The 14,603-nt window shown below is 34.9% G+C and overlaps 1 protein-coding gene across 1 annotated transcript in view; it reads right to left on the bottom strand.

The window, feature by feature from the left end:
- Positions 1–310: 310 nt before the first annotated feature.
- The window catches only part of LOC138691103 (F-box only protein 32), a 109,497-nt gene continuing 95,204 nt past the window's right edge, over positions 311–14,603 (bottom strand). The window contains exons 7-9 of the mRNA XM_069812823.1: positions 9,737–9,990; positions 6,183–6,384; positions 311–904 (exon numbers count right to left, since the gene is read on the bottom strand). Of these exons, the coding sequence (XP_069668924.1) occupies positions 6,186–6,384; positions 9,737–9,990 (453 nt within the window). The 3' untranslated portion in view covers positions 311–904; positions 6,183–6,185. The remainder of the gene's footprint in view (positions 905–6,182; positions 6,385–9,736; positions 9,991–14,603) is intronic.

Genomic DNA, 14,603 nt, shown 5'->3' with positions numbered 1-14,603 from the left:
GATAATATTTTATAATTAATTGTAAGTGTAACAACAGTATTCAGCGTATCTTGTTCGTTATCATAAGATATACAGACTTGACAAATATCGTTCACATAGGTATTTTAATGTCTTTCTTTGAGTTATGATGTAAAATTAAATAGAAGTTTCGAGAAATCACAGAAGACAAAGACAGTATGAACAATTTAAAATTCCAAGTCAGTGACATTAACTACGAAAGTATTGCAGATAATAAAACGATCCGAGTAGTTGATACAGCATCGTTAAATAACCAACTAAAAAAATAAAATCATTTTTAACTACAATTAAGAAAAAAGTCTGATTTATATATTTTAAAATCAAGACGTTATTACTAAAAGAGAATTTAAATACAAATTGATGAAAATGCGACAGAATAATGAAGTAAAAAATCAGCTTCTTAGAAATGAGAAAAGATGTTTCAAATAAAATTCATGCAGAATTAAAAAAAAATATATATATTCCATGTCCTACACATTATTTCAGTCTGGACTAGAGTAACTTTCTCTATCTCTTCAGGCAATTTTTGCTAAAGAATGTGAGTTGTATTCTTCATTTGAACCTAACATATAATAAATTAATTAATTTAGGTGCAAACAGAGATGTGAGAAACTGTTTGTTCAGAACAAGGGTTCACGAAAACACGTGCATCCATCAAGACATCTTGAAACATATCTCTTGTTAGGAATCAGTATAATGAGAAAGTAGAAAAGAGCTGCCAACTTTACAGACTGACTAGCACAACACAGACGACACTCAACCTAACCTTATGTTCTTTGTTAATGTTAAAAGCGAATAGCGTAACTTTACTTAAGTAAAATGCTTCATGGAAAGAAGTATTCACTGGTGCACAAGAGGAGCTATGCGCTAAGAACCCTGCCAGTACCTGCAACATACATAATGTATCACATTACTTTCAGGTAAATTTATTTGCATAATGATCACCCTAGATCATATATGAAGGGTACACGGGAAAAACGATCAAGGTCCATCAAAAATCGAAATTGAGTTAATAATATCATCTTATAGTGGTCTAGCTAGTAATAAGAAATAATCGTTCTTGACATTCCACTACGTCAATTTCTATTAAATACACACATAACAAAGTAGTAAGTGCTTAAACTTTAAAATTCGTTTTTCTCGAAACTTTCTAAAATGGACCTTGATCGTTATTCCCGTGTACCCTTCATATGTAACAGATAACTCATCGCTATGTTAAAATCGGCAGCACTTTGAAGAGAACAACCACCAGGATCGCCACCCGTCCGCCGTAAACAAACAAGAGATGGCAGTACAGTCGCTAAAAAAAAGGTAAAGGTAAAGGTATCCCAGTAACATGCCATGAAGGCACTTGGGGGCCATGGAGGTAGAGCCCTATGCTTTCCATGACCTCGGCACTAGAATGAGGTGGTGTGGTCAGCACCACGGTCTGACCGCCTTTTACCTGGGAAAGACCCGGTACTCAATTTTATAGGAGGCTGAGTGAACCTCGGGGCCGTTTTGAAAGTTTGGCAACGAGAAAAAATCCTGTCACCACCTGGGATCGAACCCCGGACCTTCCAGTCCGTAGCCAGCTGTTCTACTAACTGAGCTACCCGGCCGCCCAGTACAGTCGCTAATGTAATTCAAATGGAAATTATGACGTGGCTTCTTATGTAACAACTAGATGGCAGCATAGTAAACATGACAAAAGTTGTTAACATCAAAGCCTATAAGGCCGATCTATCTGTTACATATATGATCTAGGTGATCACTAAGAATAATTACAAAATATACAAACATAAGAAGTTCATAAACCTCGTTAATCCGGACTAAATGGTGGGATAAGTTCGAATTAACAAAAGTACAGATTAACTTAAATAACCTAGAAGAATAGTCGATTTGTATTTTCTTTTGCATCCGTTTACTGTCTACATAAATTACATCACACAACTTTACAATACATAGGTTTCATTGTAACTGAATCGAGCATCGTGGCTGCTTTGATAGGTGAGTCATTCAATGTTTACATATTCCAGTTCTTGAAAGAAGCTGGCTTTCAATTTCAAATTTCAAATTTATTCAAATGATATGAAACTAATTTTTTGTTGTTGTTGTTTTCTAATGCCAGGCGTTTGACAATAAAGTCATTTGACCTCTTGCACTCCAATATTTTCCAAAGATATTGTCATGGTCAGCCACGAAGCACAGATTTTGAGGTGTTCCGAATCCATTTCTTGGTTTGAGTTGCACAATGGGCAGTTAGGGGACTGATATATTCCAATTCTATGTAGGTGTTTGGCCAAACAATCATGGCCTGTTGCCAATCTAAATGCAGCTACAGACGATTTTCGTGGTAAATCGGGAATGAACTGTGTATTATGATGCAGAGAGTTCCATTTTTTCCCTTGAGATTGTGTTATCAAATTTTGTTTGTTGAAATCTAAGTATGTACATTTAATAAATCTCTTCACAGAGTAATACGTAGATTTAGTAACAGGTCTGTAAGTAGCAGTGCTGCCCTTCTTTGCTAAAGCATCCGCAAATAATAATTAATAATAATAATATCAAAATAATTTAAAGTTGTAAATATGTGTAAATAATAGGTAGACCTAGGTATAAATAAATGTAAATAATAATTGTAAATAAATGTAAATAATATGGAAAACAGTAAAAGATATACATGTTTACACTCATATGAATATCTAAAATCAGACTTCGCAGACTCCAAGTTCTTATCTCAACATGTTCTGTAGAGCATCCCTATTTTCTATAGAGATAAATGTTTTAAATGTTATGTTTTATTTAATGACGCTCGCAACTGCAGAGGTTATATCAGTGTCACCAGATGTGCCGGAATTTTGTCCTGCAGGAGTTCTTTTACATGCCAGTAAATCTATTGACAAGAGCCTGTCGCATTTAAGCACATTTAAATGCCATCAACCTGGCCCGGGATCGAACCCGCAACCTTGGGCATAGAAGGTCAGCGCTACACCAACTCGCCAACCAGGTCGACTTTATAGAGATATGAAGCTATGTTGTTTATGAACAATAAATCTGACTTTTCACTCGAATACAAAACAAATGTTTACAACTAGCTAGAAAGACTGGATAGCTATCCCTTTAATACAAAGGATGATCCAAGTTCTGTTCATCTGACGTTTATAACAAGTAGCCAATTCTGACTATACGTTCAACACTTAATGTAACACTCCCCAGTCTCTTAGAACCCAATTTTATTCCTTTCTTTTTAGTCTCCTTCTCGTTGCTATATTTCTGTAGCAGCTACAGTTGTATTAGTTTTGAAAATTAATTCATGTAGGGTTAGGTACAGCTTACAGCAGTAAAATTTAAAAAAAAATTCAACATTTTTGTCTCCATTACTGTATCTTGTACAATAATGAAAATTGGCAAGTGTAAAACACTGTCCCTCTGCTATATGAAAAAAATATATATATTTTTACGATTTAAAAAAAAATTATTTTTATTATTATTATTTTTTTTTTTACAAATTCAAAATGGTGGCAGTTCACTGTGCAGTGATGAAGCGTTTCCCTCATAATTCATAAACTTGTTAACTTTTTCATGTTATCTCGCTTTTATTTTATTACTGAAACTCATGTTTACAATATCATGCTCTTTCAACTACATTTCTTAAAAAATAATATTTTTTTAATTTTGTGTTAGAAGAAAGTACTGATACTTGATCATTTTTTATCAGACAATTATCAATGATAGAGAAGTGATCTTTCATCATATTGTAGATTTAACGTGCATAAATACACACAAAAAATTTCATCACAGAATGTTGGATAGTTTTTTAGTTATGTGGGAAACGCTTCATCACTGCACAGTGAAATGAATTTTGAAACAAAATTTATAAATAATTTTTTTTTAATCGTAAAAATATTTTTTCATATAGCAGAAGGACAGTGTTTTACACATACCAACTTTCATTATTGTACAAGATACAGTAATGGAGGGAAAAAATGTTGAATATTTCCAAAATTTTACTGCTGTACCTAACCTCTTAAAGTCCTACAATTCTTTATCTTAAGTTTTCAATTTATAATTAATTATGTTAATATTAATTAATTCTTACTGAAAATTTAAGCCTGTTTATGCAGAAGATTACAAATCCATTGGGTTGTATATGCTTGAATTTTAAACATATCCTATACAGTAATACTTATTTACTGCTAAACCTTCATTTATTATTAAAAAAGTTACCAAGATTAACAAAGTGTACCAGAAATTCATGAATATGTATACTAGTAGATACAAATTAGAAACATGGAATTGGGGGAGGGGGAAGGGAACAAATCTATGTTACAAAATATAGTAGACAAGTATTATGGAGTAAATACTACAGACAATGAATAAAATATACAAGTAAATTTCATACTGATGTTTGTGAAAGATGAAAAACAATTCTTTCTTAATTGGATATAATAAGACAATGATTTTGGAAAATAATAACAGACACAATCTTACAATTTTTTTTAGTTGGTTATTTAATGATGCTGTATCAACTACTAGATTATTTAGCGTCGATGAGATTGGTGATAGCGAGATGATATTTGGCGTGATGAGGCAGAGGATTCGCCATAGATTACCTGGCATTCACCTTATGGTTGGGGAAAACCTCGGAAGAAACCCAACCAGGTAATCAGCCCAAGCGGAGATCGAACCCGTGCCCGAGCGCAACTTCAGACCGGCAGGAAAGCACCTTAACTGACTGAGCCACGCCGGTGGCCTTACAATTTTAAATTCCATTTCTTGTTGTTGCTATATTAATAAGAAACAATGTAAATGAAGCTGATTAGCCAATCAGATTGAATGTTTAATAATGAAACGCGCCCTGCAAATTCATTGAGTTAAAAATTTCGCGCTTTCTTCACCATACTCACATGTGAAGGAACTACTGTACATCCAGAAACTGTTATGATTGGTGCGTGAAAAGAGGATTAAAAAAATCTGACTCCATATGTTCAAGTTTTGAAATTGTGAATGAAATTCCTCCCAAAGGAGTCGATGACCGTTTAGACATACTATTTCTATTCAACATTGCATCTAGCTTCTGCCAAGAGTCGCTACTGAATGGGAGATACTTACTTACTTACTGGCTTTTAAGGAACCCGTAGATTCATTGCGCCCTCACATAAGCCCGCCATCAGTCCCTATCCTGAGCAAGATTAATCCAGTCTCTACCATCATATCCCACCTCCCTCAAATCCATTTTAATATTATCTTCCCATCTATGTCTCGAACTTCCCAAAGGTCTTTTTCCCTCCGACCTCCCAACTAACACTCTATATGCATTTCTTGATTCGCCCATACGTGCTACATGCCCTGCCCATCTCAAACGTCTGGATTTAATGTTCCTAATTATGTCAGGTGAAGAATACAATGCATGCAGTTCTGTTGTGTAACTTTCTCCATTCTCCTGTAACTTCATCCCTCTTAGCCCCAAATATTTTCCTAAGCACCTTATTCACAAACACCCTTAACCTATGTTCCTCTCTCAAAGTGAGAGTCCAAGTTTCACAACCATACAGAACAACCGGTAATACAACTGTTTTATAAATTGTAACTTTAAGATTTTTTGACAGCAGACTGGATGATAAGAGCTTCTCAACAGAATAATAACATACATTTCTCATATTTATTCTGTGTTTAATTTCCTCCCCAGTATCATTTATATTTGTTACTGTTGCTACCAGGTTTTTGAATTTTTCCACCTCTTCAACTGATAAATTTCCAATTTTTATATTTCCATTTCGTAGAATATTCTGGTCACGAGACATAATCATATACTTTGTTACTGAATGGGAGATAGGGTTGCATAATGCAGAGGATGAGGTAATGTGCGCTTGCTCTGCAAGGAAGCAGTATTGAGCGCACATGCTCGCTTTGGCAGAATTGATGATCACTGCTTTAGAAGGTGTGAAATATGTGTAAAAGAAAATGGACATCACATACAGCATCTTCTGTGAACAGGGTGAGTACCGAATGTTGTTGTGTTATGGCTACCTAAGTTTTAATCCAGTTAACTTCCAAGAGCAAGCATCCTCATTTAGCTATTTCCTACATGTCTGATCAATTTCCCGATCTAGACTGCTCAGATGCAATAAATATAACAAGTAACACAGTCTTAACCTTCAGTTACACCAAGTATACAGTACCTGTCACAGAGAGAAGAACTTGAGGAAGGCTTGCGGTGGTATCGGCACATGGAGTGAACTCTTGTCCACATTCTCTAATTTCTCCTGGAATTCTGGATCTTGGTCAGCAATGCAGGGGTGTCCAATGGATTTCCAAAATAGACAGCGGCAATTGCGGCACAGTTGGATCATCTCGGCATATTCTTCACGCAGACCGAATGACCTGACACATAAAATTTACTTGTTACATTTAATACTGATAGTGAATTATTTCTTGTTAACAGCACAAATTTGGATGATAATAGAGGCTTCAGTTAAACAGTTACTGTATAGAACAAAATTCGTTTAACAATGCAGCTATCCCCACAAATGATACCAATAAATATGGAACAGAAATAACAATAATGACAATAGTAGGCCCAACAACAACAACAACAATAATAATAATACAGTAATAATAATAATAATAGTAATAATAATAATAATAATAATAATAATAATAATAATAATAATAATAATAATAATGATGATAATTTTCAGATTAGTCCTGGTGCAGTTTGTATTCAATACTTGGTAATCACAGAAAATTTTACTGATTGTAGGGATAGCATTTCTGAACAGTAAAAGCCTAATAAAATTTTTCGAAATTCTCAAGTTAAAAAAAAAATGTTTACAGAATAGGTAATAACATTTAGAATTCTTCTGAAACAGAATGTTGCTTATTATTATTAATCATTTTTTTTTTTTTCAAACCACACACCAAAGCAGATACGAGATTCTAATAAAATTATTTTAAAAGAGAATTTAACACAACTATATACCTAATAACTTAAATTAACTTTTAATTCATAAATAAATAATTAAATAATACATTCTTAACTAAAAAATAAATACAATATTAAATAATTAACAGGCTAATAATTAATTTAAGTGGAGTTTCAAAAACTTTCAAGCGTATGTATGACATATACATCTGGGGTCATAGCAAATTTTTATATAACAGAAAAGAACTTTACGTATCATGGCAAGAAAACCTCACTTTGCACACTGCAAAAGTTTATTTATTAGTTACAAAATTCTAACTTTTCCTGGAACTTATATCTTTGCTTGTCTGATTTTTATAAGAGAAAATATACAAAGATATTGTATTACATCAAGCATTCATGATTATGACACTAGATCATGTGATGATTTGTGTTTTAAATATTGTTGCACTTCTGAAGCACTGAAAAGTTGGAAAACTATGGGAATAAAATTCGACTTCCATCCAAGTAGGTTACACGCTATCATGTCAGATGTAATGATTACTATCTTATCAATGAATAACAATAATATGATTACAGAGTTTAAAAATGAATACAAGCCATTTATAACAAATGGCAATAGGAACAGAATTACAGGAATAGTTCACGGCCTGCTGATAATTCCCCAAAGATGCCACACACACGACAAGACCTAAGATGTAGTAGTAGTAGTATCTATTGCCGAGGCACTTGGAAGTTCTCCATTCGCCTTCGAGCTTCCCAGTATAATTTAGAGTTCGAATCCAAAAGATTTGATGCCAAAGCTGGAGATTTTCGTAAATGTTCTTGATTCATCAAGGAGTCTTCTAGGCTATACATACAGGGTGCATTTTGGTGAACCAAAAATCCCAATTTTAAACAGGTGTGCCACTAAACAGTCATGGCCAATTAGCATCCGAAATTTTGCTACTGTATCATGTCGAGGAGAATCAGGCATATCTTCTTTTTCAGTAAGCAATACGACCAAGATTTATTATTACTGTTTTCTTGAAATTTCTTCAGAATTTTTATTTGAAATTGTGTTTGTATGAACAATTTGGCACTGTAATAAGATATCTTTTTCAAGAGTACTTGTAATATTTTAGTTCCTTTCTTTACCAAACAATCTGCAATCTCATTGCTCATAATACCACAATGGGCAGGGATCCATTGGAGATACAGGTTTTTATTTTGTTTTGCCAGTATGTGTATGGATTATTGAATTTCTGCAATTTTGGAATTTGTAAGAATATTGATTCAAGCTATGGCTTGGATTGCAGAAATTGAGTCGCTCAATATAACAGCATTTTTGAACATACTAATTTGATAAATAAGTTGTGTTAATGCCCTGTTGATTGCTGCAATTTCTCCATCAAAGTGAGTAGGACTCCCTGTAGACAAATAAAAACTGAATAATTTGGAATATATTCCAGCCAAGCTGATTCATCATTTTGATATTTGGAGCTGTCTGTATAAATGTGTAACCAAATACCTTACTACTACAATAGTGGAAAGTAATGATTAATAACATGCATGTGGTTAGCGACAGCATCACCAATGCCATCTAGCGGCTCGCTATGAGAACAAATACATATTTAAACTTAAATGATTATCTAGTTATTTGAAAGAAACGATTTATTTGTTTAATATATTAACTGTGTGCTATCTTCTTTCATTTTATATTTTTGTAACCTTTGAAAGTCACAAATTAATTGTTTGCTTTTTTTACATGTGCGTTTTTAAGGACACTGAAATACTTGTCTACCAGCGATCTCATACAAACATTACTAACAATTTTCACATTAAAATTGTGTTTTAGAAAGCAATTAGTTACTGGTAGGCCTATCTTATTTCTAAGTCCATGAAGACTTTCTTATAAAATTTGTGAAAATTATTTTCAATATTTCTGACATCTCAGGACAATTTATTTCCACTTTTCGCTTTACTTGGTCAAGATACATTGCACATGAAGTTGTAAAATTCAGAACTTACATGGGCCATGTTATACTGAATTTCAAGAATAGTTTTAATGGATGAGTTCATCTATTCCTCTCATAATTAGCTACAACACTCAAATCATTCATAACCTCATTATGATATGGTCCTTGCAATTCCTTGTTTTTGGAAAACCTGACAATTACTTCCGTTCATTTGAATTTGATAATTAAAACAGCCGTATATGGCACAAATAACACCTCTTCAGCCATTTCTTTAAATTACAGGACATAAGAAACAAAGAGAAAAATATTGTTTTTACAAAACATATCAACTCCCATGGCCATTACTGTTAGTTATCTTATCGAACCGCTAGGTGGCAGTCATGGAGTATGTCGCCAATTTTTATCGTCACTTTCCACTATTGTAGTAATAAGCTATTTGGTGTAACCAATCTGTGCCGGGGTAGAATGTATTTATAGTTTCAAGAGCAACTTGTTTTAATTTAAGTGCAGACGATTCTTCTCTCTTCAAATCCTTAATTAAATTTGTATTATAATTTATATTGTCATATTGACCTAAGATGTTAAAGTGTGTAAGAGAAAAAAAACCCCGCTGAACAATTTCACGACAGCAGGAACTCCAATAATACCAGGCCTCTCATTTTTAAGTTCTACCTACTGTGCTCCCCTTTGTTGGCCTACTTTCGTGTACTGTGTCACAGAATTTTTCTCCGTCCTACCAATTCTTCACCATATAGTTTTTACTAGTTGAACAGGTTTTGATGGCAACATATACATATGAAAGAAGGGGGCTAAATGGTTGGTTAGGCCAGTAATTATTATTATTATGACTAACTTGCGCAGCTTGTGGTAGATGCGCTGCCAGTCGGTCTGCTGCGGAGACGACTGCAGCACGAAGCTGATCTGCTGTGGCGTGAAGTGGAAGCGGCAGAGCTCCCGCCAGATGCGCTGCTCGTCCACCAGGCGCTGCATCACGCTGTACGCCTTGCCGCTGCTCTCCAGGTCCTTGTGGTCCGCCAGGCGCAGCAGTACCTCGCGCACGCACTCCTCCGGCAGGTTCTGCAGCTTCGGGAACACGTCGTCACCAGGCTGCAAACATCACACAATGCATCACTAACCTCTTACTCGCTATTATTCCTAATTTCTTTCGTTTCTACACCTCACAGACTTCCTCTTTTTACTTTTTCATCACATAAAATTCAAAGAGGAAGTCCAAAATTATCGATTTTCTGTTTTAGATGTCATGTAATAACTCAGGTACTGCAGATTCGTGTAGTTTAACCATACAGAATACAACCTCATTAGTCCAAATAAATTTAAAGAATGATAACCCGAAGACAATAGAATATAATGGCCTTGAAACTTTTAAACTTACTCTCCTGTTAAAACAGTAAACTATGACTTATCAGCAGAGACGAGAATTCCATGCAAATGCATGTTTTCATAGGAGCATAGGACATACAGTAGATCAAACTTGGTACTTAAACATTTCATTACTTTCAGGTTCCAAATATGTGTACTTTTTCCGTGCATATTTGCATGTTTTGGCCTTTTTTGGGATTTTTTTTTTAGTAGGTTATTTTACGACGCTTTATCAACAGCTCTGGTTATTTAGCGTCTGAATGAGATGAAGGTGATAATGCCAGTGAAATGAGTCCGGGGTCCAATACCGAAAGTTACCCAGCATTTGCTCATATTGGGTTGAGGGAAAACCCCAGAAAAAACCTCAACCAGGCAACTTGTCCCGACCGGGAATCGAACCCGGGCCACCTGGTTTCGCGGCTAGACATGCTAACCGTTACTCCACAGGCGTGGACTTTTTTGGGATAAAAACATGCATAATGCATATTTAAGTAATTTCTAGCTTAATCATGCACATAATATTTGGTTTCTTTTGTACACTGTAAAATGAGACTTTACTGAAGCAAAAGCATTGGATAGAGATATCACTTGAAGAGGTCTTGGTTGCAAATATGTTGCCTGTTTTGCAATATTATCGACTTTCTCGTTTCCATCTATAAACCACAAAAGAAGTAAATTAAAATCATCAGTATCAGTTGCAGAAGACACAACCCTGCAGTATATATTGACTACACCCCACCTGTGGCTACTAGCAACAGGCATCTATAATGAACACCGGTCAAAATACCCCTCATTTCTCGTGAAAAACAACAACTGAATAGACTACAGTGGACTATAGTGGACTTTATGTTGTCAGCAAACAGCTGGATACATTAAGAAGATTGATGCACATAATATACTTTTATTCAGTTTAAATGCATGTTTTAATGGTTTTGAGTGGTCTTCTCAGTTTCTCGATTTGTAAGTCCCTTATTTTAGCTTCAGGAATCAGAAATGAAGAAGGAAAAGAAAAAAAATATATAACAGAAAAAGATTCATTCAAGTTTGCACCCATAAGTTCTTGCGATGTAGAGCGGTCATTCTCTGCCTACAAAAACATATTGACTGACAAATGCAGAAATCTCACAGAAACCAATTTAGAAATTTTGTTAGTTGTTAACTGTGCAAAAAGAAAAGTCAAGTGAAATAAGAAATTCGGAACAAAATGGAAGTGCATATTTTAATGTATTTTTCACTTGATCGTGCATGTTTCATAGTTTGATAGTATATGAATGCATGCATATTTTGGGATTTTATAGTGCATGAAATTCTCCTTTCTACTTATCAGGTTTTTCTCTTGTACTCTTCACATGTTTTGAACATTCCAACTGACGAAAATAAAGAGGGGAATGAATAAATTTACGTGAAAGAATCAGAGATGCCATATTATCAACAATCACACAATGTATGCTTCTAAAGACGTGGACCAATATTGATTACAGATTAGACATCATCAGAGCACGCATGTGAAAACTGTGCAACTAAACTTCCAACATATGTTAATATTACAAAACAAACAGAATAAAAAAATGTTTGTTGGTTTCAAAGGTGTTGCTGTGTATTTTATTTTGTGTATAGTGTCTATTTTATATCAGTAATAATTAAATTAATTAATCAAATGATCAGAACATTGGCTTTTCTCCATTTGTTTTCTAAAATGCCAGTAAACGTCTATGATATTATTAACTTATTTACGTGAATTGATGATGGCTTTGCAGTTTAGTATGTGCTGCAAGTTCACAGTTTTTTTTGAGTGGGTTATTTTATGACGTTGTATCACCATCTAGGTTATTTAGTGTCTGAATGAAATGAAGGTGATAATGCCTGTGAAATGAATCCGGGATCCATCATCGAAAATTACCCAGCATTTGCTCTTAATGGGTTAAGGGAAAATCTCGGAAAAAACCTCAATCAGGTAACTTGCCCCGACCGGGATTCGAACCCAGGCCACCTGATTTCGCAGTCAGACGTGCTACCCATTACTCCACAGGTGTGGACAGATCATAGTTAAATCTCCTTTTCTCTGCAGTGAACACATATTGGTGATATATAAATTCCTATGGTGAAGAATGGGTACAACAGACAAAAATTCTCTTTTTCAGTTCTACGTATGGTCCTTTTTTTATAACTCTGCATTTTCACTTCCTTCTAATACATAGTGAGAAGGTATCCATTGCAAAACAACTATTTTGATCTGTTTCTGTAGAAACTTAATTTTGGTATAGATTTCTCTCATTCCCTTGCCTTTTGATGTTAATGAAATACTAGCCTTAATTGAAGGGTTCAGAGCCATAGTGGGCCAAGCGCCATTTATTAAAAACGGAGAAAGCAAGGGTTAAAGTTAAGTGAATACCATAGTTTAATGAAGATTGACATATCATTTAGTTTTTAGGAAAATATTTGGGGCTAAGAGGGATGAAGTTACAGGGTATGGAGAAAGTTACACAACACAGAACTGCACGCATTGTATTCTTCACCTGACATAATTGGAACATTAAATCGAGACGTTTCAGATGGGCAGGGCATGTAACACGTATGGGCGAATCCAGAAGTGCATATAGAGTGTTAGTTGGGAGGCCGGAGGGAAAAAGACCTTTAGGGAGGCCGAGACGTAGATGGGAAGATAATATTAAAATGGATTTGAGGGAGGTAGGATATGATGATAATGGATTAATCTTGCTTAGGATAGGGTTCAATGGTGGGCTTATGTGAGGGCGGCAATGAACCTCCGGGTTCCTTAAAAGCCAGTACGTATATACATCATTTAGTTTTAATGTGTATACTTTATATTACTTGCTATATGTTTCCATTGAATTATGGTAATAACTTCATTTTAACCCTTGTTTTCTTCGGTTTTAGTAAATGGCGCTTGGCCCACTATGGTTCTGAACTCTTCAATTATGGATTTTGAATCACAAAATATGGTTACTTCGGTAAATTAATTTCTTATGTAAATTAATGTTTGTAGACAAATATTAATAGCTTCTAATCCACCATCGTAGTCTGTAGTGTTCTGCAGTGCAAGGTAAATGGAATATCAATATAATATGCAATACTTTCAGGACGAGCATTAGGTATGATTTTATAAGCTATTGGGTGAGGAGAGAGTAGTTCTTATTTTTTGTGTTTAAGAACTTTTTTATGGAGAATTTTGAGGGAATTCTTGTGAAACCTAGCATATTTATACAAATCTAGTCTTTCAGGTAAGGCTCTCTGTAAAGCAGATTTGAATAATTTCAAGGAAAAAATGTTCCGAGGCCGGGTATCGATCCCGGGACCTCTGGTTGAACGTACCAGCGCTCTTTCCAACTGAGCTACCCGGGAACTCCACCCGACACTGTCTCAACTTTTCCCTTTATATCCACACAACTCGCGTGGGCTGACGAAACGCCAGAGACCCACATCGAGTGCACACAATCTCTGTGTTCAATCTCCAAGTCACACAGAGATTGTGTGCACTCGATGTGGGTCTCTGGCGTTTCGTCAGCCCACGCGAGTTGTGTGGATATAAAGGGAAAAGTTGAGACGGTGTCGGGTGAAGTTCCCGGGTAGCTCAGTTGGAAAGAGCGCTGGTACATTCAACCAGAGGTCCCGGGATCGATACCTGGCCCCGGAAGAATTTTTTCCTTGAAATTATTCAAATCTAGTATATTTATGTTTATATTTAATGGTTTAATTTTAAATTTTATTTCATCAAACGTAATGTTTAGTTTCCTTGGATTCTCCACTCTAATAAAGCATAATATGCATTCTGCTTGAGTTGCTTTTAGTACAATATAATTTAAGACCTAACATTCCAAATGTGCCAAGCGCAAATTTTTCAAATTTAATTTTATTCATTCTAAGCAAGGAACATCCTTATGAGAATATCATACTAAATTATCTTTTGTCGTAGCTCAACAGTAAGTGACTTATTTGTGCGCCAAAAGACGGTGTTGTAAATATCTCAACATGCATTTCGCAGTGTGTTTTTCATCAATATCTCAAAAAATTGTTTTTGGCACTTAGCACATTTAGAATGTTATGTCCTCAAGTGTTGTAAACAGTGTCCATATCTGCACAATTCTTTCTGGTAGAAACACTGAAAATAAAAGTCTGAAGCTAGAATTTCATGGCTAAATATATTTATAAATTTATCAGAGTAGAGACAATTTTACAGTATATGAACATTTTATAATGTCTAAGAAACTGAGAGTCACTGAACAAAAGACTAAACAAGTTAACAGGCGACATCTGAGAGCCACAAACACAATGACATTAGGAAACAGCTGCTTTGTGTATTGTAACTTCTTCTTTCTTTA

The sequence above is a fragment of the Periplaneta americana genome, chromosome 2 (assembly GCF_040183065.1).
Source record: "Periplaneta americana isolate PAMFEO1 chromosome 2, P.americana_PAMFEO1_priV1, whole genome shotgun sequence".
NCBI lineage: Eukaryota > Metazoa > Arthropoda > Insecta > Blattodea > Blattidae > Periplaneta > Periplaneta americana.
The sequence above is the reverse complement of the archived record's forward strand: the minus strand, read 5'-3'. Positions and strand labels throughout refer to the sequence as shown.